At 43.5% G+C, this 27,543-nt stretch overlaps 1 protein-coding gene across 2 annotated transcripts in view; it reads left to right on the plus strand.

The window, feature by feature from the left end:
- Nucleotides 1-27,543, plus strand: part of POLR3A (RNA polymerase III subunit A) — a 51,551-nt gene that overhangs the window by 14,867 nt on the left and 9,141 nt on the right. The window contains exons 11-25 of one of the 2 annotated variants that reach the window (XM_067710397.1): nt 659-799; nt 1,634-1,703; nt 2,103-2,230; nt 2,439-2,577; nt 4,146-4,310; nt 7,216-7,388; nt 14,853-14,964; nt 15,958-16,076; nt 17,625-17,762; nt 19,566-19,736; nt 20,655-20,768; nt 21,757-21,792; nt 25,341-25,427; nt 25,514-25,596; nt 26,480-26,650. In XM_067710397.1, coding sequence (XP_067566498.1) covers nt 659-799; nt 1,634-1,703; nt 2,103-2,230; nt 2,439-2,577; nt 4,146-4,310; nt 7,216-7,388; nt 14,853-14,964; nt 15,958-16,076; nt 17,625-17,762; nt 19,566-19,736; nt 20,655-20,768; nt 21,757-21,792; nt 25,341-25,427; nt 25,514-25,596; nt 26,480-26,650 — 1,847 coding nt within the window. The remainder of the gene's footprint in view (nt 1-658; nt 800-1,633; nt 1,704-2,102; nt 2,231-2,438; nt 2,578-4,145; nt 4,311-7,215; nt 7,389-14,852; nt 14,965-15,957; nt 16,077-17,624; nt 17,763-19,565; nt 19,737-20,654; nt 20,769-21,756; nt 21,793-25,340; nt 25,428-25,513; nt 25,597-26,479; nt 26,651-27,543) is intronic. The other variant, XM_067710398.1, reaches the window with a different exon arrangement.

Raw genomic sequence — 27,543 nt, forward strand, 5'->3', positions numbered from 1 at the left:
AACTAGGTTGGTTTAGGGGTTTTGTTTGTTTTGGCTTTCCTTTTTTTCAGTGTCATCATGAGTTTTTATTTAGTCAGTGTGTTTTGTTCAATTTCTGCCATTAACCTTTTAATAGCAAATTGTGACATCATTGGCCAGTGGGAACCCCTTTCTCATGGCTTCTGTGTTGATGTTTGCCTCATAGTATTAAAGCAAATTCATTGTGTTGTTTTGATCTAATAAAGCTACTTGAATGAGACCACAAGTGACATGTTACTTGCCAGAACATACTGGAAATATACTTCCTTAAATGTAAAGTGTCCAGTTCTCCAGGAAGCCATTTTTTTTATGTTGAAACTAAGAAGCTTTTATTTTTATTTTTTTATTTTATTTGAATTTTATTTTATTTATTTTTTTATACAGCAGGTTCTTATTAGTTATCCATTTTATACATATTAGTGTATACATGTCAATCCCAATCTCCCAATTCATCACACCACCACCACCCTCCGCTTTCCCCCCTTGGTGTCCATACAGTGTCCATAAGTCAGAAAGAGAAAAACAAATATTGTATATTAACGCATATATGTGGAACCTAGAGAACAAACGTATGGGCACCAAGAAGGTTTTAGATAAAAGACTTAAGTCCTTCTCCTGGTTTGTTTTTTGTATTCCACAGGCCAGGGTCAAACCCCACCGCACCTTCAGATTTAATGAGTGTGTCTGTACACCCTACAACGCGGATTTTGATGGTGATGAAATGAACCTTCATCTTCCTCAAACAGAAGAAGCTAAAGCAGAAGCCCTTGTTCTCATGGGGGTACGTAGGGTGGTGCAGCCCAGCTTCTGAGGAAAAGCGCCTTAAAAGGAGGGAAAGGGGAGCCTGTCCTGTTTGCAAACACCCTGCAGTATATAAGGGAGTTAGTTTCTCTGATAGGTGGGGAGTTGAGCGGAGTGGGTGTCTTCTGACCTGTAATGTGGGTTCCTAAGAGAGTAGATATACATGAGCGCCAGTTATGAAAGGGTAAGAGAAGGGTATAGCAGAAACTTGACTGTTGGCTCTCGTGGTCAGTGACACCTCAGTTAAAAGATTTGAGCAAATGCACTTTGATGCACAGAACCTTCTTTAAATTGGTCAATAATGCACTGAACAAGTAGCACCCATTTTTGCCACTGTGGGCACTCACTACATTTTAATTAAAATCCTGTTGTTCAAACTTAATGTCTGACGCAAGAGAAATTCAACAATTCTGCCATCATTGTAGAGTGTGGAATTGACTGACTTCAGACATAACACAGTGCTACTCATCATTCATTCACAGAAGTAAATTTTCTTTGGAGGAGAGCATTTGTTAATTATAACAACTTATACCCAAAGTGTTCTTTATAGAAACTCAAAACTACTTCATGCAGTATTTGAGTGCAGGAACCTCTGAGGTCAGTCTCGCTGGTAATTTTTCTCTCCCCTTGACAGATTAAGGAATGGAAGTTAGTGACAAAGCTGCGGTTAAGGACCCTAGCTTCCAGCGCTCAGCCTCTTCTTCCTGCTACTCTTCATTTTTTCATAACAGTTCAGAGTCTTTGTGGTGCAGGTCTTTGGGGCTGCATCACGTATCCAAGGATGGCTAACTTACTGGGTTCCTTTTTCCTTCAGACTAAAGCAAATCTTGTAACCCCAAGGAATGGAGAACCACTAATTGCTGCTATTCAGGATTTTCTGACAGGTGGGTTTGTGGAATTCACTTGAAAGGAGACTTTGGAACACGAGGATTCTCATTCACCGTGTTCATGTGTCCACTTGAAAAGCTGTTTCATTGCCTGTGTTTAATTCTGTTGTTTGTTTACTAAGTGTGATTGTGAACCTACTTGAGATGTTTTGCATTGGTGGGTTATTTAGTGAACTCCTGCCATACGCAGGACATTTTTATTTTCTAAGTGCTGGGGCCATGGCGGCCAGTCAAACAAAGTCGCTTTCCCTGTGGAGGTTGGATTCTAGTTGGAGGAGAAAGCCAAGAAGCAGCTGTGTTTTACTGTTACCTCACTCTTTTAGTAATAGTCCACATTTATTTTAAAATTGAAACCTTACGATTTTTCTCACAATTTCGTCGCTTTTCTTTCCTCAGGTGCCTATCTCCTCACTCTTAAGGACACTTTCTTTGACCGAGCCAAGACTTGCCAGATCATTGCTTCAATACTGGTGGGCAAGGATGAGAAAATTAAAGTTCGCCTCCCACCCCCTACAATACTAAAGGTTTGTGCAGGAGCTGTGTGTGTACGCACACATGTGTGTGTGTGTGTGTGTGTGTGTGTGGCTGTATGGACGCACCAGGGGCCTTAGTGTACACATGCTGCTGCGGCTCGGTTGGTGTGTGACCACTGGACCATCTTGCCTCATTTGCATGAAGGGTGGTTGAGACCAGGCTCAGCCCTCCGATGCTCTGGCTTCTTTCCTCCTTCAGCCTGTCACCCTGTGGACGGGAAAGCAGATCTTCAGCGTCATCCTCAGACCCAGCGATGACAATCCAGTGAGGGCCAACCTCCGAACCAAGGGCAAGCAGTACTGTGGCAAAGGAGAAGACCTCTGCGTCAATGATTCCTGTGAGTTAAAGCAATGGGGTGGGGCCGGGGGTCAAGAAAGCAAGTGGCCAACAGTTACCTTCGCTTAGCCTGCAAATCCCAAGTTTCTCTATAGCCTTAGGCAGGAACTTTGTTCTTCAGGGAAATGCAGGTGGTGTTTCTCTAAAAGGTAGAGATCGTGTAGACACATGACCAACCCAAGGATTAGAATGTTCTTCTCGTGTTTTGTCTCAGTTGAGAGACTCTTTTCTACTAATTAATGCAAATTCTTTTCTCTTCCTTTTTTTGTTGTGTTTTTTTTGCCGTACAAAGGTCTCGTTATTTAAGGCATTTAATTTACTATTTTATATCCAAAAACATGTTCATTGCCTAAAAGTGTGACTAAAAAGTATAACTGAAGAGGCTAATTTTTTTAACCTGCCTCACCTGGTCAATGGATGTTTTGATAAAATGAAGATCAGGTGTAACAGTGAGAGGATTTATTTGTTTACTTATTTATTTTTTAATATCTTTATTGGAGTATAATTGCTTTACAATGTGTTAGTTTCTACTGTACAACAAAGTGAATCAGCTGAATGTATACATATATCCCCATAGCTCCTCCCTCTTGAGCCTCCCTCCAGCCCTCCCTATCCCACCCCTCTAGGTGGTCACAAAGCACTGAGCTGATCTCCCTGTGCTATGCAGCTGCTTCCCACTAGCTATCCATTTCACGTTTGGTAGTGTATATATGTTAATGGTACTCTCACAGTGAGAGAATTTAAATGTGAGCCATCTGAGTCCCCTAGACTGATTCAGCCCAAAGTGTGGTCCACACACCAATGCCGTTCAGGCAGCATTTACCTTCTGGGTCCCAGGCTGCTAACAGGCAGTTCCCCAGCAGGCTGCTTTGAGTAGCACTGATTTAGAATGGGTTTTGCTAGCAAGGCCTAGTGACGAGAAGTGGATCTGCAGAGCTCTGTGCTAAAGAACTGAACCGCAGAGTCTCTCTGAGGGTCAAGGGTTTTCTGCTGTCTCATGATGAAGAATAAATGTTTTGAAGGGCACTGATATTTTTTCCCCAGGTTTATAACCATTCTTTTGAAAATATACTCTCTGGTCTTTAATGTATTTTGGCTTCTTGTTTTAGATTATGTTTTGTTTGTTTCTAGATACAAATTTCATTTTGTTGTTTAGGCTTTTCATGATGGTGCCACTGTTAGTCTTCAGTGTCTTAGGTAAATACCAAAGTGCTTTATAAACAACACTTCGTTGAACATGATTGAGTTGATGCTCAAAACATCCCCATGACATCAAGATGGCAAGAGCTTGATACTGTCATCCACAGTTCACAGATAAGGACAATGAGTGTCAACTAGTACCTTTCAGAGTTAGAACTATAGGGTAACTAACTAGACCTTTCATGCTTTTCAGAAGTTCCCAGATTTCTCTTTTTTTCCCTCAAAAAAAATTTTCTTTAAGAGCCTATCTATTTGTTCTGCTTTAACTTTTAATGCGAGAACACATTTTCTCAACTGCCTCAAATTCCTTTTGGAATGAGGCAAAGTAATAATTGTCTGTGTAAGTCCGTGATCGTTGTTTCCTTGCAGACGTCACTATCCAGAACAGCGAGCTGATGACTGGCAGCATGGACAAAGGAACGCTGGGATCAGGATCCAAGAACAATATTTTTTACATTCTGCTGCGAGACTGGGGGCAGAACGAAGCTGCCGATGCGATGTCACGGCTCGCCAGGCTGGCCCCCGTCTACCTGTGTGAGTATCTCAGCATCCTCGTTTTATTGATAGGAGTTATTGGTGTTTCGGGGGTTTCTTTTACTGTTTCATCCCCCTGCCGCACACACATACACACACACAAAGGAAAGGATACTTGTTCCAGGAGAAACTATTTATGCTTTTCTTAATGAAATTAACTTGGTACTGACTAGTTTGGCTGCAGATTTGAATTTGCTTTGCAGTTCTCTTCTCAAAAGCTACAGTAGCTCCCTAACGCCCATCAGATAGGATTGTTACATAAAGGGCCCTTCATGGGCTGCTTCCAAGGTACCTGTGCAAGACTATCACCCTCTGGGTCTTCCACGGTTCAGCCCTACAGGGTTACTCAGTATTTCTCTACGATCCTTGCACTATTCTATTACCTTTGCTTGCTTATGCTTTGAACATACCACAGGCCAGGAGATTTTTTGCATGCCCAAAAACATCTTTAGTCTACTCTTATACTTGACTCTTTGGCTGGGTGTAGAATTCTAGACTGAAGATTATTTTCCCTGAGAATTTTGAAGGGATTGCTCTACTCTGTTGTAGCTTTAAGGGTTGCTGTAAAGTGTATTTCTGTTCTTATTCCCCAATTTTTATATTAGAATTGTCTTTTTTTTTTTAATTGAAGCAATAGTGGATTTACAACGTTGTGCCAGTCTCTGCTGTACAGCACAGTGACTCAGTTCTACACATCTATTTTTTTAACGTTCTTTTTCATTATGATTTATCACAGGATATTAAATATAGTTCCCTGTGCTAGACACATTAGAACCTTGTTGTTTATCCTGAATTGTCTTTTTATTCTGGAAGCTTTGAGACTCCTCTTTGTTTCTGGCATTCTGAAAGTTCACAATGACACAACCTTGTGATGGGTCTGTTGTCACTCATCGCGCTGAGCACTGTATAAGCTCTCTTAATCTGCAACTTGTGTCCTTCAGTTCTGGATATTTTCTTGTACTTTTTCTGATCATTTTCTCCCTTTTACTTTCTCTGTTCTTTCTTTTTTGAATTTCTGTTCATTATCTACTAGAGTTCTTGGACTGATTCTCTCATTTTCCCTGTTGTCCATTTCTTTGTTTCTGGATTCAATTTTATTTTAACAACTTTATTGATTTTTAAAAGTTTTTTTCACTACCATATATTTAATTTCCAACCCAACCATTGTTCTTATTTGCCAGTAGTTCTTTTTTCTTTTTTTGGCTGCATTGGGTCTTCATTGCTGCACATGGACTTTCTCTAGTTGTGGCGAGCAGGGGCTACTCTTCAATGCGGTGAACGGGCTTCTCATTGCAGTGGCTTCTCTTGTAGTGGAGCACGGGCTCTAGGCTCATGGGCTTCAGTAGTTGTGGCACGGGGGCTCAGTAGTTGTGGCTCACAGGCTCTAGAGCACAGGCTCAGTAGTTGTGGCGCACAGGCTTAGTTGCTCTGCAGCATGTGGGGTCTTCCCAGACCAGGGCTTGAACATTTGTCCCCTGCATTGGCAGGCGAATTCTTAACCACTGCGCCACCAGGGAAGTCCCTTGCTGGTAGTTCTTTTCTTTTTCTTTCCTTATTTTAATTTTTTTTTTAAGACTTCCTATTCTTGATCCCCAGATACACCTTCTCTATCACTCTGTCTCCCAGAGGCGTAAGGATCTGGGGCCTGTTTCTTGTAGGCAGACCTCAGAGACATTGCAGGTTCAGTTCCAGACCACCACGATAAAGCAAATACCACAATGAAGCAAGTCACATGAACTGTTTGGTTTCCCAGTGGTTACAGAAGTTGTTTACACTATACTATAGTCTGTTAAGTGTGCAATAGTATTGTGTCTTAAAAAACACTGTACAGGGCTTCCCTGGTGGCACAGTGGTTGAGAGTCCACCTGCCGATGCAGAGGATGCGGGTTCGTGCCCCAGTCCAGGAAGATCCCACATGCTGCGGAGTGGCTGGGCCCGTGAGCCATAGTGGCTGAGCCTGTGCATCCGGAGCCTGTGCTCCGCAACGGGAGAGGCCACAACAGTGAGAGGCCCGCGTACCGCAAAAAAAAAAAAGTACATACCTTAATTACAAATACTTTATCGCTAAAAAATGCTAATCATTTGAGCCTTCAGTGAGTCATAGTAGTCACAGTACAGATCACCATAAAAAATATAATAGTAATGAAAAAGTTTGAAATATTATGAGCATTACCGAAATTTGACACAGAGACACAAAGTAAGCAGATGCTGTTGGAAAAATTGTGCTTTTAGACTTGTTCAACACAAGGTTGCCACAAACCTTCAATTTTTTAAAAACCACAATATCTGTGAAGCACAATAAAACAAGGTATGCCTGTACAAACTTTCCACTGGGTTTCCCTGTTTCCAGCACCTATATTACCTCCCACAGAACCTGAGGATTTTGTTTCTGAGACTTTCCAGACTCATGGCCCTCCTTTCTGCAGCCACTTTTACGCATCCCCTTCCCCACCCTACTAAGCCAGTAACCTCTCATAGGCAGATATAAGGGTTAGGATTACTGTATAGTTCCATCAAAGGTGGAGTTTACATTTGTTTCTTAGTCTCTGTATTTCGGAATAATAATTTCTGAAAGAGAGAATCGGGGCAGAAAGGTCTCTGCGATGCTGAGAACCAGCAATCAGGTGGCCCACTTTCCATAGCTGGCTTTCTCAGGCACTCTTTACTATTTAATGGCTGTCTGCTTTATAGTGTAGTTAGTTGGGACATCACTGTAGGTTGTGAGGTCTCAGAGGAGTTAGTGAGTCTTAGTCATTGTTGTGTAACTCCCTAGAGACTGATACAGAAACATTTTGTTTAATTGGGTTGTAACAAGTTCTCTGAAGGTTTAAACTTGTTTCTGTGCAGCAGGTTGACTAACATCCGTGGCTCTCTCTTCCTGCTCTCCCGGGCAACTATTCTGCAGCTAACCGTGGATTCTCAATTGGGATTGGTGACGTCACACCTGGCCAAGGCCTGCTGAAGGCCAAGTATGAGTTGCTGAATGCTGGCTACAAAAAATGTGATGAGTACATTGAAGCCCTGAACACAGGCAAGCTGCAGCAGCAGCCTGGCTGCACTGCTGAGGAGACCCTGGAGGTGAGTCTGGCTCTTCTGGTCAGTTTAGCCACTTCATCACTGGGTGGCGCTGTAGGCCCTGAGGAGAAGGAGCAGAGGTGAGTGGGAAGGAAAGGCAGTGGCTTTAGCCCATCTCTGTGCTGTGCAGCTTGTGTGTGTTCTAAAGTGGTGAGGGCCTCCCGTTAGATCCATTGCATCTCTTCCAGCATTTCATGTTCTAGGTGGTGAAAACACGGCCGCCTGTTCATTTGGCCACATGGTGCTGCTCTTGCTCCAGCATCACGCTTGGGCCCCTTCTGTACCTGATACTTCAGTGCTTCTGCCCTTCCGGTTTCCAGCATCCTGTGGCTAGAGACTGACACCACAGTTCTTTGAATGGATGGTCTTTGAAAGAGACGTGGATAATTCCTGTCTGAGAGTCACATACCAGTGTGCTGCCCTCTCACATTTGGAGCTAGGTTAGCTGAGAACTGGACCAGCACATGTCACAGTCATAGTTGCCTGAGAGTCCTGCATATTCTCTGAAGCAGCCTGGCTCAGCAGTCTGCCTGCACCAGCGTTTTGCCTGGCTCTCTTCTGCCTCCCCAGTAGCCTGGGGCTCAGAGCTTTAACTCACCTAAGCAGAGAAGAAAGGTTTTTTGAACAGTAAGAAATTTTCTGATGAAATGAACTTTTTAAAGCAGACAGAAAGCAGCGTTGTGTGAGGTGTTCACAGTTAACTCATTCTTTTTGTTTTTTTTTGATTTGTATTGGAGTATAGTTGATTTACAATGTTGTGTCAGTTTCAGGTGTACAGCAGAGTGAATCGGTTATATATATATGTATACATCTCCACTCTTCTTTAGATTATTCTCCCATGCAGGCCACTACAGAGTACTGAGTAGTTCCCTGTGCTCTACAGTAGATCCTTATTAGTTATCTATTTTATACATACCTTTAGCTCATTGTTTTCTTTTCTTTTAAATTCGTTTTATTAGTTATCTGTTTTATACAAATTAGTGTATACATGTCAACCCTAATCTCCCAATTCATCCCACCTCCACCGCTCCCCACACTGCTTTCCCCCCTTGGTGTCCATACGTTTGTTCTCTGCATCTGTGTCTCTATTTCTGTCTTGCAAACTGGTTCATCTGTACCATCTTTCTAGATTCCACATATATGTGTTAACATACGATATTTTTCTCTTTCTGACTTACTTCACACTGTATTACAGTCTCTAGGTCCATCCATGTCTCTAAAAATGACCCAATTTCGTTCCTTTTAATGGCTGAGTAATATTCCATTGTATATATGTACCACATTTTTTTTAACGTCTTTATTAGAGTGTAATTGCTTTACAATAGTGTGTTAGTTTCTGCTTTATAACAAAGTGAATCAGGTATACGTATACATATATCCCCATATCCCCTCCCTCTTTCATCTCTCTCCCACCCTCCCTATCCCACCCCTCTAGGTGGTCACAAAGCCCCAAGCTGATCTCCCTGTGCTATGCGGCTGCTTCCCACTAGCTATCGGTTTTACATTTGGTAGTGTATATATATACATGCCACTCTCTCACTTTGTCCCAGCTTACCCTTCCCCCTCCCCGTGTCCTCAAGTCCATTCTCTAGTCGGTCTGCGTCTTTATTCCCGTCCTGTCCCTAGGTTCTTCATGACCATTTTTTTTTTTTTTTAGATTCCATATATATGTGTTAGCATACGATATTTGTTTTTCTCTTTCTGACTTACTTCACTCTGTATGACAGTCTCTAGGTCCAGCCACGTCTCTACAAATGACCAAATTTCTTTCCTTTTCATGGCTGAGTAATATTCCATTGTATATATGTACCATATCTTCTTTATCCATTCATCTGTCAGTGGACATTTAGGTTGCTTCCATGACCTGGCTAAGTAGTGCTGCAGTGAACATTGGGGTGCATGTGTCTTTTTGAATTATGGTTTTCTCAGGGTATATGCCCAGTAGTGGGATTGCTGGGTCATATGGTAATTCTATTTTTAATTTTTTGAGGAACCTCCATACTGTTCTCCATAGTGGCTGTATCAATTTACAATCCCATCAACAGTGCAAGAGGGTTCCCTTTTCTCTACACCCTCTCCAGCATTTGTTGTTTGTAGATTTTTTGATGATGGCCATTCTGACCAGTGTGAGGTGATACCTCATTGTAGTTTTGATTTGCATTTCTCTAATAATTAGTGATGGTGAGCAGCTTTTCATGTGCCTCTTGGCCATCTGTATGTCGTCTTTGGAGAAATGTCTATTTAGGTCTTCTGCCCATTTTTTCATTGGGTTGTTTGTTTTTTAATATTGAGCTGCATGAGCTGCTTATATATTTTGGAGATTAATCCTTTGTCAGCTTCTTTGTTTGCAAATATTTTCTCCCATTCTGAGGGTTGTCTTTTAGTCTTGTTTATGGTTTCCTTCGCTGTACAGAAGCTTTTAAGTTTCATTAGGTCCCATTTGTTTGTTTTTGTTTTTATTTCCATTACTCTAGGGGGTGGGTCAAAAAAGATCTTGCTGTGATTTATGTCATAGAGTGTTCTTCCTACATGTTCCTCTAAGAGTTTTATAGTGTCCGCTCTTACATTTAGGTCTTTAATCCATTCTGAGTTTATTTTTGTGTATGGTGTTAGGGAGTGTTCCTTTTTTTTTTTTTAATTTATTTATTTAATTTATTTATTTTTGGCTACATTGGGTCCTTGTTGCTGTGCGCATGCTTTCTTGAGTTGCATCGAGCAGGGGCTACTCTTCGTTGTGGTGTGTGGGCTTCTCATTGCAGTGGCTTCTCTTGTTGTGGAGCACGGTCTCTAGGCACACGGGCTTCAGTAGTTGCGGCAAAGTAGTTGTGGCTCGCGGGCTCTAGAGCACAGGCTCGGTAGTTGTGGCTCACGGGCTTAGTTGCTCTGTGGCATGTGGGATCTTCCCAGACCATATATTAACCCTGTGTCCCCTGCATTGGCAGGCAGATTCTTAACCACTGCGCCACTAGAGAAGTCCTAGGGAGTGTTCTAATTTCATTCTTTTACATGTAGCTGTCCAGTTTTCCCAGCAACACTTATTGAAGAGACTGTCTTTTCTCCATTGTATATCCTTACCTCCTTTGTCATAGATTAGTTGACCATAGGTGCGTGGGTTTATCTCTAGGCTTTCTATCCTGTTCCATTGATCTGTATTTCTGTTTTTGTGCCAGTACCATATCGTCTTGATTACTGTAACTTTGTAGTATAGTCTGAAGTCAGAGAGTCGGATTCCTCCAGCTCTGTTTTTTTCCCTCAAGACTGCTTTGGCTCTTCGGGGTCTTTTGTGTCTCCATACAAATTTTAAGATGATTTGTTCTAGTTCCGTAAAAAATGCCATTGGTAATTTGATAGGGATTGCATTGACTCTGTGGATTGCTTTGGGTAGTACAGTCATTTTCACAATATTGATTCTTCCAGTCCAAGAACATGGTATATCTTTCCATCTTTTTGTGTCATCTTTGATTTCTTTCATCAGTGTCTTATAGTTTTCTGAGTACAGGTCTTTTACCTCCTTAGGTAGGTTTATTCCTAGGTATTTTATTCTTTTTGTTGCAATGGTGAATGTGATTGTTTCCTTAATTTCTCTTTTTGATCTTTTGTTGTTAGTGTATAGGAATGCAAGGGATTTCTGTGCATTAATTTTGTATCCTACAACTTTACCAAATTCATTGATTAGTTCTAGCCGTTTTCCCGTGGCATCTTTAGGATTCTGTATGTATAGTATCATGTCATCTGCAAACAGTGACAGTTTTATTTCTTCTTTTCCAATTTGTATTCCTTTTATTTCTTTTTCTACTCTGATTGCCGTGGCTAGGACTTCCAAAACTATGTTGAAAAATAGTGGCGAGAGTGGACATCCTTCTCTTCTTCCTGATCTTAGAGGAAATGCTTTCAGTTTTTCAACATTGTGAATGATGTCTGCTGTGGGTTTGTCACACATGGCCTTTATTATGTTAAGGTAGGTTCCCTCTGTGCCCTGGAGAGTTTTTATCATAAATCGGTGTTGAATTTTGTCAAAAGCTTTTTCTGCATCTATTGATATGATCATATGGTTTTTATCCTTCAGTTTGTTAATATGGTGTATCACATTGATTGATTTGCATATATTGAAGAATCCTTGCATCCCTGGGGTAAATTCCACCTGATCGTGGTGTATGATCCTTTTAATATGTTGTTGGATACTGTTTGCTAGTATTTTGTTGAGGATTTTTGCATCTATATTCATCAATGATATTGGTCTGTAATTTTCTTTTTTTGTAGTATCTTTGTCTGGTTTTGGTATCAGGGTGATGGTGGCCTCATAGAATGAGTTTGGGAGTGCTCCTTCCTCTGCAATTCTTTGGAAGAGTTTGAGAAGGATGGGTGTTAGCTCTTCTCTAAATGTTTGATAGAATTCACCTGTGAAGCCGTCTGGTCCTGGACTTTTGCTTGTTGGAAGATTTTTAATCACAGTTTCAATTTCATTACTTGTGATTGGTCTGTTCATATTTTCTATTTCTTCCTGGTTCAGTCTTGGAAGGTTATACCTTTCTAAGAATTTGTCCGTTTCTTCCAGGTTGTCCATTTTATTGGCATAGAGTTGCTTGTAGTAGTCTCTTAGGATGCTTTGTATTTCTGCGGTGTCTGTTGTAACTTCTCCTTTTTCATTTCTAATTTTATTGATTTGAGTCCTCTCCCTCTTTTTCTTGATGAGTCTGGCTAAAGGTTTATCAATTTTGTTTATCTTCTCAAAGAACCAGCTTTTAGTTTTATTGATCTTTGCTATTGTTTTCTTTGTTTCTATTTCATTTATTTCTGCTCTGATCTTTATGATTATTTTCCTTCTGCTAACTTTGGGTTTTGTTTGTTCTTCTTTCTCTATTTCCTTTAGGTGTAAGGTTAGATTGTTTTTTTGAGATTCTTGTTTCTTGAGGTAGGATTGTATTGCCATAAACTTCCCTCTTAGAACCGCTTTTGCTGCATCCCATAGGTTTTGGGTTGTCGTGTTTTCCTTGTCATTTGTCTCTAGGTGTTTTTTGAATTCCTCTTTGATTTTTTCAGTGATCTCTTGGTCATTTAGTAGCGTACTGTTTAGCCTCCATCTGTTTGTGTTTTTTATGGTTTTTTCCCTGTAATGTATTTCTAATCTCATAGCGTTGTGGTCAGAAAAGATGCTTGATATGATTTCAGTTTTCTTAAACTTGCCGAGGCTTGATTTGTGACCCGAGATGTGATCTATCCTGGAGAATGTTCTGTGTGCACTTGAGAAGAAAGTGTATTCTGCTGTTTTCAGATGGAATGGCCTGTAAATATCAATTAAATCTGTCTGGTCTCTTGTATCATTTAAAGCTTGTGTTTCCTTAGTTTTCTGTCCATTGGTGCAAGTGAGGGGTTAAAGTCCCCCACTATTATTGTGTTACTGTCAATTTCCTCTTTTATAGCTGTTAGCATTTGCCTTATGTATTGAGGTGCTCCTCTGTTGGGTGCGTATATATTTATAATTGTTATATCTTCTTTTTTGATTGATCCCTTGATCATTATGTAGTGTCCTTCCTTGTCTCTTGTAACATTCTTCATTTTAAAGTCTATTTTATCTGATATGAGTATTGCTACTCCAGCTTTCTTTTGATTTCCATTTGCATGGAATATCTTTTTCCATCCCCTCACTTTCAGCGAGTTTTTGTTTCCATTCAGTGAGCCTGTGTCTTTTGCTTGGAGCATTTAATCCATTCACATTTAAAGTAATTATCAATATGTATGTTCCTGTTACCGTTTTCTTAATTGTTTTGGGTTTGTTTTTGTAGGTCCTTTTCTTCTCTTGTGTTTCCCACTTAGAGAAGTTCCTTTAGCATTTGTTGTAGAGCTGGTTGGTGGTGCTGAATTCTCTTAGCTTTTGCTTGTCTGTAAAGCTTTTGATTTCTCAGTTGAATCTGAATGAGATCCTTGCCGGGTAGAATAATCTTTGTTGTAGGTTCTTCCCTTTCATCACTTTAAGTATATCGTGCCACTGCCTTCCAGCTTGTAGAGTTTCTGCTGAGAAATCAACTGTTAACCTTATGGGAGTTCCCTTGTATATTTGTCATTTTTCCCTTGTTGCTTTCAATAATTTTTCTTTGTCTTTAATTTTTGTCAGTTTGATTCCTATGTGTCTCAATGTGTTTCTCCTTGGGTTTATCCTGCCTAGGACTCGCTGCGCTTCCTGGACTTGGATGGCTATTTCTTTTCCCATGTTAGGGAATTTTTCAACTGTAATCTCTTCAAATATTTTCTTGGGTCCTTTCTTTCTCTCTTCTCCTTCTGGGACCCCTATAATGTGAATGTTGGTGCATTTAATGTTGTCCCAGAGGTCTCTTAGGCTGTCTTCATTTCTTTTCATTCTTTACTCTGCTCCTTGGCAATTATTTCTACCATTTTGTCTTTCATTTCATTTATCCATTCTTCTGCCTCAGTTATTCTGCTATTGATTCCTTCTAGTTTATTTTTCATTTCAGTTATTGTATTGTTTATCTCTGTTTGTTTGTTCTTTAATTCTTCTAGGTCTTTGTTAAACATTTCTTGCATCTTTTCGATCTTTGCCTCCATTCTTTTTCCGAGGTCCTGGATCATCTTCACTATCATTATTCTGAATTCTTTTTCTGATAGGTTGCCTATCTCCACTTCATTTAGTTGTTTTTCTGGGGTTTTATCTTGTTCCTTCATTTGGTACATAGTCCTCTGCCTTTTCATTTTGTCTGTCTTTCTGTGAAAGTCATTTTTGTTCCACAGGCTGCAGGATTGTAGTTCTTGCTTCTGCTGTCTGCCCTCTGGTGGATGGCATTTAGCTCATTCTTTATCTCACTAACTCTTAAAGAAAAACAGAGAGAGAGAGAAATGGGTGTTTCTCACATAGAAAATTACCTGAGGCCTCAGCTGTACTCATTTTTAATGGAAGCATGACTCCTAACTGCTTCAGCATTGTAAGTTGTGAGTTGAGAGATGACAATCTGGGTGAGCTCATGGACTGGAATATTCCTATAGAGTCACCCCACAACATACTTAACTGGTGGTAATTCAGGTGTGTTCTTAGCAGAGAGACAAATTTTACAAATAGCACAAGCAATTCTCTTTTACTACATATTACATAATTTGTTATGAAGTATAAGATACTATACTTGTTTAGACACAGTATACACATGCATGAGTATGTACAGTAATTTATATATGGATACATTGCCGTATAGGGTACTGTACCCAAAGCCAAGCAAGCACATTGTACTTTATTGGCCATTTAAAGAATTGCCCAAGGATTGTTTTTTCCTTACATACCGATTATGGCAGCCTGTGGAAGATGTCAGTCTATAGAGACAGGGCATCTTGGTCTTCTAAGGCTCTGAAACCTTTTATCTGCTGGAAATCTGACATCTTGCTGAAATTCTTCACATTTCCTTAAACGTCTCATTGAACTTCGGTAATCACAGAGCCACCACGCATCTCCCTTTCTCCTGCCAGGCTTTGATCCTGAAGGAGCTGTCTGTGATCCGCGACCACGCGGGCAGCGCCTGCCTCCGGGAGCTGGATAAGAGCAACAGCCCCCTCACCATGGCTCTTTGCGGCTCTAAAGGTGAGTGCCCCCCTCCGGCCGCTGCTGTCACTGCACTGCATGTGGGCTGGCTGGTTGTGTTCTAGGAAATGCGAGTCAGAACTTCAGGCCTGGCAATTCCCTGGCGGTCCAGTGGTTAGGACTCTAGGCTTTCACTGCCAGGGCCCAGGTTCAATCCCTGGTCAGGGAACTAAGATCCCACAAGCTGCGCTTCAAAAAAAACAAACTTCAGGCCTTTTGTTTATAAAGGCCTGAAGTTTTTTAAATAATACATAGAGAAAGAGACTTAATTATTTGCATTTTTAGAAGTCCAACTCCTTTGGAGAAACATTGGTCATGTGTGTGGGTTTCTAAGTTTGAGGGTGCTTTGAGTAAACTTGACATTATTTTTTAAAGAAAAGAAAGAAAACCTGCGGATTTTTAAAATAATATGTTTGATGATAATTAAAAACACTTAAATGTCATAGTTAGCCATAACCTGAAAGCATTAGGTTTCATGATACTGCACTCAAATTCAGAACCTCCTGCTTTTCCTGTTTCTGTAAATTTTTGACAGAATAAAGTCCAGTCTCTTTCACCTTGCTGCCTTTCACCCCATATTCTCCTACTCCCTGCTCCTGGTACATACCCCACACTCCTATCCTGTGTCTTTGCTTCCCACTCTCCCACCCACTTTGGAATTCCTCCCCCACGTCTTCTATGTCTACGTCATAATGTCCTCCAGATGTCCAGCTGGTTGCCGCTGCCTTCTGGGAGACTCCTCTGAAAGTCTTTCCTCCAGCCCCAAAGTGCTCATTCGCCCCTGAGCAGCTCTAGCCCTGCTCGGCTTTTCTTGTGTTACTGATAGCTCTACCCTGTGTTGCTCTAGTTCTGACTTTTACTGTCCCTAGACTATGAACTTGTTGAGGATAGGGGGCTGTGCCACGTATTCCTGTTTTATCCCACAGATCTGCTTGCGCTTCATTTAATGTCGTTTTGGTAAATGAATGTTACATTCCTGACCTGCTTCCCCAGGTTCCTTCATTAACATATCACAGATGATTGCCTGTGTGGGACAGCAAGCCATCAGTGGCTCTCGAGTGCCAGATGGCTTTGAAAACAGGTCCTTGCCTCACTTTGAAAAACACTCAAAGGTAAGCAGTAGCGGATGAGGCAGAACTTTGAAGGACAACCTTCAGCAGTGCAGAAGAGAGTCACAGAAGCTCTGGGGCTGCCAACCAAGGGGCTCCTGGAGCTGGTGTATAAGGGTTGCGGCCGCTCGGGGTTATTCCCTCTGCAACCCAAACTTGAGTCCTGTAGAAGGAGCCTTGTTAAACTCAGAGCTGTATAACTTGAGTTTGGACCAAGAGGGTGGATTTCAGATTCCCATCCAACTTACCTTAAGTGTTCAAGTGTTCAAGTGTTCATACATGTGCATTCAATCTGTGTGCTCACTTGGGGGGCACTTACATAAAAGTATAAGGATTTTTAAACAGTGAACACGTAAAACGACCAGGAAATTCCAGGTTTCCCTCTCTGGAATTCTTAAACTCTGCTTGTAAATGACTTCTGGGTTCCATTGGCCCTCGTGGTCTAGACACTAGCGTCAGCAGAGCACAACTTAGAGCAGATTTGGTCACTTAGTAAATTCTGGATGGAGTCAGCTGTTATTTGCACTGAAGCAGAGATGCCCCAGCTGTACCTGCCCGGTGGAACTGTAGGATTTCTGTCCAGCCCCTCCTGGGGAGATAGGACTACTGTACTGAGAATGGACAGATACTCTCTGTATCGGGCGGCCTCAGGAACAACTCAGGTTCTCTGCCCAAGATCAGAAGTCACTAGGGGTCAGGCAACCAGCTGGTCACTGGAGTGGTACCTGACTATGCTCATCTGGCTCATAGTCAAAGCCTGACCAATTAGGAAGAAATACCAGGGATACCCAGTGCTAGCCTTCGGAGTAGATGGTGCCTGCCTAGAAATGCCAGCTGCCCCTTAAAAGAAATAGGGAAGCAGGAGGTTAGCCTGTTCATCTGAGTTGTCCTCCAAGGAACACAGACCTATCCAGATCAAAGGCCATTTGGCATTTCATATGGTGTTTTATATATGTGTGTTTCTTTTACAGGTTTTTTTTTTTTTGAGATACATTTCATTTATCATAATATTCACCCATTTAAAGTATAGAATTCAGCATCTTAGTATGTTCACAGAGTTGTATGATCATCATCACAGTCTAATTTTAGAATATTTTCAACAGCCCCAAAATGAATCCCCATAAACATTAGCAGCACACGGTTATGTTTTGGAGGTGGACAGGTCTGGCCCACAGGAAGGGTGTCTTGGGAGGAGTTGTTTTCCAGGGGAGGCGCAAGCTGTCACAGTCAGCAGGTTGCCCTCTGAGCCGAGGTTGGTAACTGCCTCCCTGGTCTAGGGGTAGCAGCCCAAGCTTTGGTTTCTCTCTCATGAGCCACCTGGCTGCCAGTGGCACCAGCACCAACCCTGGCTGGGGCCTCACCCTCCTTGTCTCTGGTAAGGATGGTCTGGGCTAAATTGTTTCTCCTTTAGGAAAGGACATAAAACGTGAGAGTGCATTGACTGGGTATTTCTAACCTGAAGTTGAGGCATTTTCTGATTTGAATGGGCTTTGGAATTGTGGACCTTGAACTTTTTTGTTAGATTTTTCTTTTTTTCCTACCTCTCTTTAGCTCCCAGCTGCCAAAGGCTTTGTGGCTAACAGCTTTTATTCAGGTTTGACACCAACCGAGTTTTTCTTCCACACGATGGCTGGCCGGGAAGGTCTGGTTGACACAGCCGTGAAGACAGCTGAAACAGGATACATGCAGGTAACCTGAAGAAATGTAGGCCATTAGCAGTGAAGCAGGATGGGGTCTGCAGATCTTGACTGCTGAGTGTTTGCTTATTCTGTACCTGAGCTCTAATTTATCCAGTCTTGGTATTTATAAGGAAAAATTGAGAGATGTATGGTACCCTAGAAATAAACAACCTACAAAGGTAGTATGTTCCAAATCACACAATGTCCTTCGAATGATGAAGACCAGGCCGGAACCACATGTACCAAAGCATTGCTGGAGGAGAGCTTGGACCCAAGTGCATCCCAGGGCACGTCATCGAACCTCACTGAGCCTCTGATTCCTAATACACGGAGGTGGGGTGACAGTACCTACCTCGGGCTCTGCTTCTCACTGTGCAACTATTTATATAACCCATTATTAATATCACTCCAAGGGACTCCAAGAACCTATTCCAGTGCCGCAGGAGGGCTTGGACACACTTGGAGGGCTGGCTTTTTCTCCATTGTATGTACAGGTGTAAGATTGTAGTCTCCGGGGACAGGGCTGAGCTAGACACTCCTCTCTGCCTGTGCTTCTCAGACTGCCGCAGAAGTACCCCTGATGGCAGAGGAGTGAAAACACATCCTACCTTGTTCTTCCATAAGACCACAAGGAAAGGATTTCTCTCCAGTGTCTAATTCTCATTTCTGCTCTGTACTCCATAATCTATGTTTGTTTGTTCTTGATTTTTTGATGTATTTATCTACTTACAACACATGATGAAGTGAACAATCCAAGTTGCTAGGCCATGAACTGCTGTGGCTTTGTGTCCCTTTTCTTCCTACCGTGGATTGAGAAGCACGGCCCTTTGTATACTGGGAAACCAGGACTGATAAACCAGAGATGCGAGTGAGTGAGCCAGAGCACACGAGGCTGATGAGGGCGAAATGGACCCGAGTCAGTACACACCTATTTCCATAACCTCGTCTGGACCTCCTGTAGCATCACTGATAACTGCTTCCCTTTCAATCATCTTTTGATGGGAAATTGCCCTTTAGCTTTGGAGTGTGCTGCTTTTGTCAGAAACCTAACAGCCTGTGAAATGCTTTTACCACTCTTGCCCAAATGTCTGTTGACTTTATTTTTTGTCTTTACCTTTTTTGAAGTGGAGAGTATGGCTTTCCCAGAGCAATGTGTTAGCCTAGAACAAATTAGTTGTGGCATGAGGGATTTTTGTTTTGAAGTTGCCTGGAGCAAGATTTCTTTCTTTTTAACTCCCTGAGCCCCCATCACATTGCTGGCTGGAGTGTTCTGCTGGTGGGAGGTTCTTCTCCCTAAGCAGACTTGAGAAATCACTGCTGCCTGCTGGTTCAAAAGCAATGCCATTCCTGTTCTCTCTTCTTCCCCCTCTGTCCCAGAAGGTGGCCTGCACCTGATCCTCTGTAATTCATATTGAAGTCCACAGGGGTCCTGGATTAAGTTGTGTTTAGAAATGCAAAGCAATTGCATTAATTTATACCTTAGGGAGACAGAGAGGGAAGGCGAAGCAGCCTAGGAAAACAGTGTTTGCAGAGTCCTTCGGGGGTGATGGGGTTTAAATTGCATGTATTCTAAAACACTGAAGTCCTGGAAGCTGGAGCATATTCTAAATCCCACTGCACAGGCTAATGAGGCCCCTGTGGGCCTGTTCTTACAGTCAGGGGACTCTTCTTAAGGGGTTTCTAATAAAATGTTTTTATGTGATTAAAGCGCTGGTAACCTTGAAACTCAGAGTTGCAAATCTCCACCTCTCTATGCGTGACTAGTCTTCTCACAGCAGCTGAGCTTTTGTCTCCTCTCCTCCTTTTCCTTTAGAGGAGGCTCGTAAAGTCCCTGGAAGATCTTTGCTCACAGTATGATCTGACAGTGCGAAGCTCTACAGGCGATATCATCCAGTTCATTTACGGGGGAGATGGCTTAGATCCTGCAGCCATGGAGGGAAAGGATGAACCCTTGGAGTTTAAAAGAGTTCTGGACAACATCAAAGTAAGATTTAGCATCATATCTGTCAGTGTTTTCAAGGCCAGTTCTGTAGAATGGAGGTGCCCTTTGGCATAGCACACAGTTAATGCTGTCATATCTACTCCACCACTGAGTTAATATTTTTCTGTTTGTGTTCCTTTGCATAATTTCCCCCAAGTATTAAAGGAAAAAGAGTTTCTCAATTTCAAAGTCTAGTTATTGGTAGTAATCAAATGCCAATAGAAGAGGGCTTTGTCTTCTTGTCTGTATCTAGTACAGTGTAATAGAGACGGTGTTAAAGCCATGGGTGTGGAGAAGCAGGCGCATTTCACACACTTTAACTGGGGGTATAATTTAGAACAATCTTTTTGAGAGAGAGCTGGACAACACTGATCTGAATTTAAATGTGGGTGCCTTTGACCAACATTTAAATTCCACTTATAGGAATTTGCCCTACAAAAATGATCTAAATGTGCCAAGAATGTCCTTCCAGAATTGTTTACAGCAGACACAGACCATCAGTGGAGGACAGGTCAAAAAATAATACAGACTGCTCCGTCCATTAGCGTGATGTGCAACCATTAAAATTTTAGGGGAAACCCCATGAGCTTGGAGGTGGGGGAATATTTTCACTCTTGAAATTTTGGGCTCTTTTTAAAAAACAACAATTTCTGATTTTAGTGCAAATCTGGGGTGGGGTGAAGGTTGGGGAGAAATGGCATGAAAACCACTGAATAGCCCACAAGCCTTTGTATAAGGTGGAGTATCAGTTTATCCCGTTTTCACCTTCATATTAAAGGTAGAGTCTACAATTTGTTTTGAAAGAAAAAAAACATCACAGGTTGCTAAAAGCTCACTCTGAGTGAGGTTGTTTTGTCTCTTGTAAATCCCTTCCTCCAATACTGCCCCCCACATCCCTCTTATTTCCTTTTGATACCCAAGGCAGTCTTCCCGTGCCAGAGCGAGCCTGCTCTCAGTAAGAATGAGCTGCTCCTGACCGCTGAGTCCATCACGAAGAAGAATGAGTTTCTCTGCTGCCAGGACAGCTTCCTGCAGGTGAGCTCCGTGGGGCCATGCACCCGGCTCTGCTGTCACCAAGGAATTGTTCACCAAGTGCCAGCAGTGCAGTTTATAAGCTGGGAGGGTGTTTATGTAAGAGTGTTTCTTGTTAAAAAATTTAAGACTGGCCCAGGCAGAGTCTCAGCAGTCAACATAAAGAATTTATCTCATGTCTTTCTTAGTTTGTCTTTTGCGCAAGTGTTTCCCTGGTAGAAGAAAAGCGCTTTAGTTAGAGAACTGATTTTTTTTTTAACCCTGTCCCTGTCAACCCCCTACAACCCACTTTTTCATCCTGTGGGCCATCTCCTTCCTCGGTTGTTCTGAATCCCAGTCATTTGTAATAGTAGTAGCATTGTTTTAATGCCATTTATTGTGTCTTATACAATAGATGATGTCATAGCATTTACTTAACACCCTTATCATTTTAAATTGTTTTTTTTTTTCTTACTGTAATGGGTTATAAATGCAGAGTCAGCCTCTTCCATTTTCTTCCAGGGACCTGTTACCTTGACATCCTCTTAAGGTTTTTTCAGTTCATTTTTATTTCACTGACCTGCTCCTTCCTGTTTATAATCATGGTTATGATCAAAAGCAGCGTGGCCAAAACAAAAAGCAAAAGGATACAGGAATCCGTACCTGGTTCCCTTTGTGTACTGATTGGTGATTCAAATATAGCACAAATGTATCCCTTGAAGTATATCAAAAACAAAAATAGTAAAACACGTAAATAAGAATGTTTTAGTTAAAAGCGCTTCACTCCATTCTTTAACATGACAAGATGTGAAAAGGTGAAAAAGAGACGCTTCCAAATCTTAATATATTTAAAATTAAGAGTCTGGCTAGGCTGAGTGCCTTTGTTTTGGTTTTGTTTCTTCACAGCTTTTCCTTTTCTTTTTTTTTTTTTCTTAAGTAACAAATGAGAAGTGTGATTTGATTTTTCTTCACGATTATATTTACTTCTTTATGTTTCTGTTTCTCCTTGAAGACCTTAACTGAGACAGGCTATGAGAAATATAACGAGGTAACGTGCTTACGTGCTGTGGCTGCCGAGCGTGGAGGAGTAGTTCTGCTGCACCCCAGCTGTCTGCCAGGCCCGGGGACCACAGATTTCTGTCCCGGTTCTGGCAAACAGGGCTTCCCTGTTCATCACCTTGGACTGGTCTTTTCTTGTCTTAGGCGTGGTTTGACAGTAACCCCCTGACCAGCAGCACTTGTGGGTTCAATGAGCACTTGTTCAGCCGTCCCCTTGTGCTGTACGCCCCACAGATCACAGGGACACAGAGGTGATTGAACATGTCCTCACCCTCCCGTGGCTCACAATCCGGGCTCAGATTTGCCAAGAGGGTCCGAAATCCACTGGCCAGAGCAGATTTTTCTGAGCTGCTGAAATGTTGTCCGGCCATGGCCCGTGTCAGAGCCGAGGAGACAGAGGCAGCTCCTGGGTGGCGCTGAGCCCTGGCCCTGCCAGAGGCCGACAGCTGTGCTCACAGACGCACTGTGGACTGAGTGTGAGAGTTAGCTGCTGGTCAGTTGTGTGATTAACTGCCTGCCAGCTGCCGTGTTCTGAGTTCCCTTAGTATGCATGGGTTGGTCCAGCTGAATTCTTAGTAGCTTATTTCAGTTTTCATTTCCAAAAAGTGAGCTTTTTTCCTTTTAACCTAACTTCCAGAATATCTGCCCTAACTCTTGTGTAAGGGAAGTCATTCCTTTCAGCAAAGCCACCAGAAGCATGTCCACGTGGGTGGCAGCTGAAAACTGTCCTTTCCAGCACCTGAGCTGGGGAATGGTTTGAGGTGTGTGCTCTTGACTGCTCACGTGTGCGGAGTTTCTCAGATGAAAACCCCCTGGTCTGCTTGGCCTTGGGCTCTGGCATTCGAACGGCAACATCTGGTTAGCCTGTGCCTTGAACACCTGGCAATTGAATGGCAACATCTGGTTCAAGAGGGCTTTCAGAAGTTCGCCCTAAAGGATACAACATAGGCTCAGGGAGGATATCACCCATTTAAAGGAGGTTCTTAATACTGAATAATACAGGGGAAAAATTAAGTGGAAGTGGGTATTATCGCTTTTGAAGATTCACAGTTTTAGGCAGAGCCACACCAGGAGAGACTATCCCACTGCCCTCTCCAGCTCTAATTTCCACCTGTGGTTTGTAATAACTAACTGTATCTGAAAACGTAGCCTCAAGCCTGTAATTAATAAGTAAGCCTGGAGAGTTTCTCTTTAAAGAGTCTCTTGAGAATTTTCAAGTTCTTGTAAATTAGTGAAAGTCCTTTCTTAAATAAAAGTCTTTTCTGCCTAGAATGATGGCTGAGCGGCATGGTAACCCTCCACGTAGTTCCACGCTTTGTCAATGAGGAGAGTTGACCGACAAGGACAGTCATGGGAAACCTGTGTTCATGAGCAAGGGGCAGCCAAGATGTGGTGGATTCCACCCACGTAGCCCCCTGATCACCTGGGCTCCTAGGAGACAGACTGAAATGCTCAGTGGGCAAAGATGACATTGCAGAAAACCCCTGCCCTGAGAGCAGACTGTGGAGAAGGCATTTGACTTTGCAGAGGGGCCTCTTGTCTTGACCAAGCCCCTGACCTTATTCAGCCCGAGTGGCCTCTGCTCTAGAGCAATGCGGCCAGTGCCCTGCCGCCCCACAGGGAGAGCTTGCCAGGCTGGGCAGCAGCTGACTAAGAAGAGCTTGTGGACATGGACCATGTGGACCTCAGAAGTTTTAGTGGTTTGCTTTCAGAAAAGATAGTAGCTAGAAATTGCTCGTTGGTCTAGGGGAGGCTAAAGAGATTTATTTTTGCAGTGTTAGGATAAAACCTGGCTAGTTAAGTGTTAAGCTCTGAGTAGGTCCCTTATGGCAGCAGTCCCCAACCTTTTCAGCACCAGGGAGCAGTTTCGTGGAAGACAGTTTTTCCATGGACGGGGGTGGGGAGGTTCAGGCAGTAATGCGAGCCATGGGGAGCGGCAGGGCAGATGAAGCTTCGCTCGCTCGCCTGCCCGCCCGCCGCTCACCTCCTGCTGTGCGGCCTGGTTCCTAACAGGCCGGGGACTGGTAGCGGTACGTGGCCCAAGGGTCGGGGACCCCTACATTAGAGGATTTTGTTTTTGCAAAAGTGGGCTTCTGTTCAGTCTGCTTTTTGAAACATTTGTTTCAGACAAAACTTGTGATGTTTTCAACTATGTGATATAGATTGAGCAGAGTCTGGGCAGGCGTGCTGGTCTTCCTGGGGCCCCCCAGCCGGCCTCGGAATCAAGGATCAAGACCTCGTGAGGCTTTGCAGCCACTACAGCTGCATCCAGTCCTCAGGCCCGCCTGCTGGTCCCTCCGGGTGTGTGGGTCCGCCCTCAGCCTGCCGCGCGGAGCAGCTGGCTGCCTGTAGTTGGCCAGAGCGCCCTCACAATCTGTCCAGAACCATTGAGGGGAATTATATTCCCTGGAGGGCTGCTGAGGGGAAGTGCGGTCTGTCCACCCTTTCCCACATTCTCAAACATGCCCCTGGATCGAACCAGAGCAGCTGATGAGCAGCCTCAGAAGGACGCTGCTACTGCGCGGGGTGTGCCATTAGCTCCCCTGAGAAGTGCTCTGAGGGTCAGTCCCGCGGTGCTGACCCCCTGGCAGCAGGACATGGATGGGTGTGGTTCATTAAAGCGCACCATACCCTCCGTGAGAACTCCCCGAGAGGAGATGCTAGCTGCTCCTGGTTCTAGGAGTGACCTTGAGGCTGGGTTTATGTCACAGACACACTATAGATTGTAAAGCAGATGGGTTTTCCCCTTAGAGCAGCTTCCAGAAAACTTAGGCCTGTCGTCCCTAGCCGTGCCCTATGGATCTTCCACATGAGGTACTTCTCACCTTTTTCTTGCTCCATTTTGTCATCGTCCCGGGGCGTAGAGTGCTGTTCTTAAATACAATGGGAACAGCAGATATGCCGATGTTTCATTTCCAGCTTTGAGAGTGGTTTCCTGGAGACTTACAAAGTTCTGACTGTGTGGGGGAAGGGAGCATGATGGGGGACCAATGCAGAGCTGGGGGTCAGAGACAAAGCTGGGACTTGGGAGTGTTTCCTTTGAAATGAAGGCAAGTGTTTGAAATGTACATAGTGTCTACAAAACCATACTTCGTAGTATTTAAATTGACCAGAACAACTGCAGAAGAAACCTCAAGAAGTTATCAGTCTAGAGACTAAAAGTACAAGTGGTTCAATTGTACTTACTCTGGGCTGCGTGAATGTGGGCAGCAGGGTGTGCCAGGGGAGAGACGAGAAGGTGGCAAGTGGGAAGGGCTATCCTGCCTTCACTGTATACATATGAAGCATCATCAGGGTAAAAAGGCCTTAGAAACACTAAACCAATGAACGATGTGTCCGGGGTGTGGATGGTGTGTCGTGTTCCTTGGAAAAACATTTTGTAATAGAACCTGTATCCATTTCGTACCCTTTACAGTGTCATGTTTAGCTGCCACTAAAATAGGACGGACTCGTCACGTTACTGAAGTTTACAAAACGAATCATGTAATCCAAATTGCTGAGAAGTATGTATCTGATGTTTGTTGTGTAATCTTTCAGGAGATAAAAAAATTCGTTAAGGAGGTTTCTGAGAAGATCAAGAAAACCCGAGATAAATATGGCATCAACGATAACGGCACAACAGAGGTAACGGCCCTCCCAGATGTGTCAGGACATAGAGGTATTTTCCATTGCTGCCAGCCCTGACTCATACTTGGATTTTTTCCTTCCAGCCCCGGGTGCTGTACCAGTTGGACCGGATCACCCCCACCCAAATAGAAAAGTTTCTGGAGACGTGTAGGGACAAGTACATGAGGTAAGGATGCTAACTGTCTTAGACTGCCAGGCGGTCACGTGGGTCTCTTGTATGCTTCCTGTTTCCCCAGGAAACAAAATCCTGCTCCCACACCGCTTACTAGTCAGTGGGTAGACAGGCTGGGTGCTCCAAGATGTGGAAATAACGGCGAAGAAATTTCCGACTGCCCTCTCCCCACAGAGAAACTACCGATGTGTTTGGCAATTGCCCGCTGCTCTGTCCACCTTCAGTACCATTTGTCAGCAGAGCTCTTAGATCTTCTCCAGTCATCCCACGCTGACCCGGTAGCCACACAGTATTCACTGTCATCATTGAACCCCTCCGAGCATCATGTCCCCTCATCTGCACCTGTAACTGATTTGTGCCAGGTTCTTCCTCTGTCACAAGCCTAGCCTGGGTCCTTGCCAATTCCTTCCTGGCCCTGATGGCATCCGTATTTTTTCTGTTGAAAGGAGATCATCAGAAGCCTCCCCAACAGTTTTTGGTTTTGTCTTTTTTGGCCCCTTTTTTTTTTACCCCCCTTGCATCGTGAGGCTTACAGGATCCTACTTCCAGTTCCCCAGCCAGGGATTGAACCTGGGCCCGCCCGGGCCCTGGCAGTGAAAGTTTGGAGTCCTAACCACTGGACTGCCAGGGAATTCCCTGGTTTTGTCTTTTTAATTGAAGTGTAGTTCATCTACAACACTGTGCAAGTTCCAGGTGCACAACATAGCGATTCGCTATTTCTATATATTGCAAAAGGGTCACCACGGTAAGCCTGGTTACCATCTGCCACCATACAAAGATGTGACATCATCATTGTCTGGATTTCCCACGCTGTGCATTTCATCCCCGTCTCCTTAGCAATTTTCCTGGACATTTCATCCCTACCTTGTCCTTTCAGGGCACAGATGGAGCCAGGTTCTGCCGTGGGCGCACTCTGTGCCCAGAGCATTGGCGAGCCGGGCACCCAGATGACCCTGAAGACTTTCCACTTCGCGGGCGTGGCCTCCATGAACATCACCCTGGGTGTGCCCCGCATCAAAGAGATCATCAACGCTTCCAAGGCCATCAGGTGCCCGCATCCGTGTCCCTCTTGTTCTCACACTCACCTGTCATGATCCTTGAGAAACAGTGTTTCTCTTGGGTGTGTGTGTGTGTGTGTGTGTGTGTGTGTGTGTGTGTGTGTGTGAGAGAGAGAGAGAGAGAAAGAGAGAGATGCTAGCGGGCAGTTTCTCAGACTCCGGAGTGAGGCGTGCTTGTGTTAATCATATCTTGCCTTTTACAAAACCCAAACTGGAAAAAAATAAGTCCAAACTGGATAGAGTCAAAATTGATGCAATGGTTCTTTATGGCCACAAGTCACATGAAAGAGAGAAACCTAAAAAAAATGCCTGGAAAACTTGGAACGATGTGTCAGTGTAGATTTCATCCTTTTGATGTCATTATTCCCAGCCTCACTAGGCCTGACTAACGTGTCTACCACTTGAGCTATGGTCATATTCTGTGACACACTCCCTGTCCGCCCACACCCCCGCCCTGGTGATTTCATGATAGGATTTGTGGGTGATGTGAGACTAGGAAAGACAGAAATACCTTATAGTGCATTCAGTGACAAAATCACGTTTCACCTCTGATCCAAGTCTAACGAAATGACAGTATAACATTAAATGAAAGAAAGCTGTACTTCGTTCTAGAACAGCACCTGTAGACGTCCAGGGTGGTAGGAGTTCTGCCTGCCTCCTCTACGTTGGTCAGATCTCCCAGGAATGTGCGTTCGGGGGATGCTGTCCAGGACAGCGAGGATGGAAGCTCCTAGCTGGTGGTTGGAGGAGGTGGAGGTGTCCTGAAGAGGAGATTGTAGGGGTGGCAGTGGAAGTGGAGGAAGCTGCAGTACACGAAGGGTCAGTTTACTCAGGGAGCAGAACTGAAATAACTACTCATTAGGACCAAAGAGGAAAAGGTAGG

Source organism: Pseudorca crassidens, chromosome 16 (genome assembly GCF_039906515.1).
Source record: "Pseudorca crassidens isolate mPseCra1 chromosome 16, mPseCra1.hap1, whole genome shotgun sequence".
NCBI classification, from domain to species: domain Eukaryota; kingdom Metazoa; phylum Chordata; class Mammalia; order Artiodactyla; family Delphinidae; genus Pseudorca; species Pseudorca crassidens.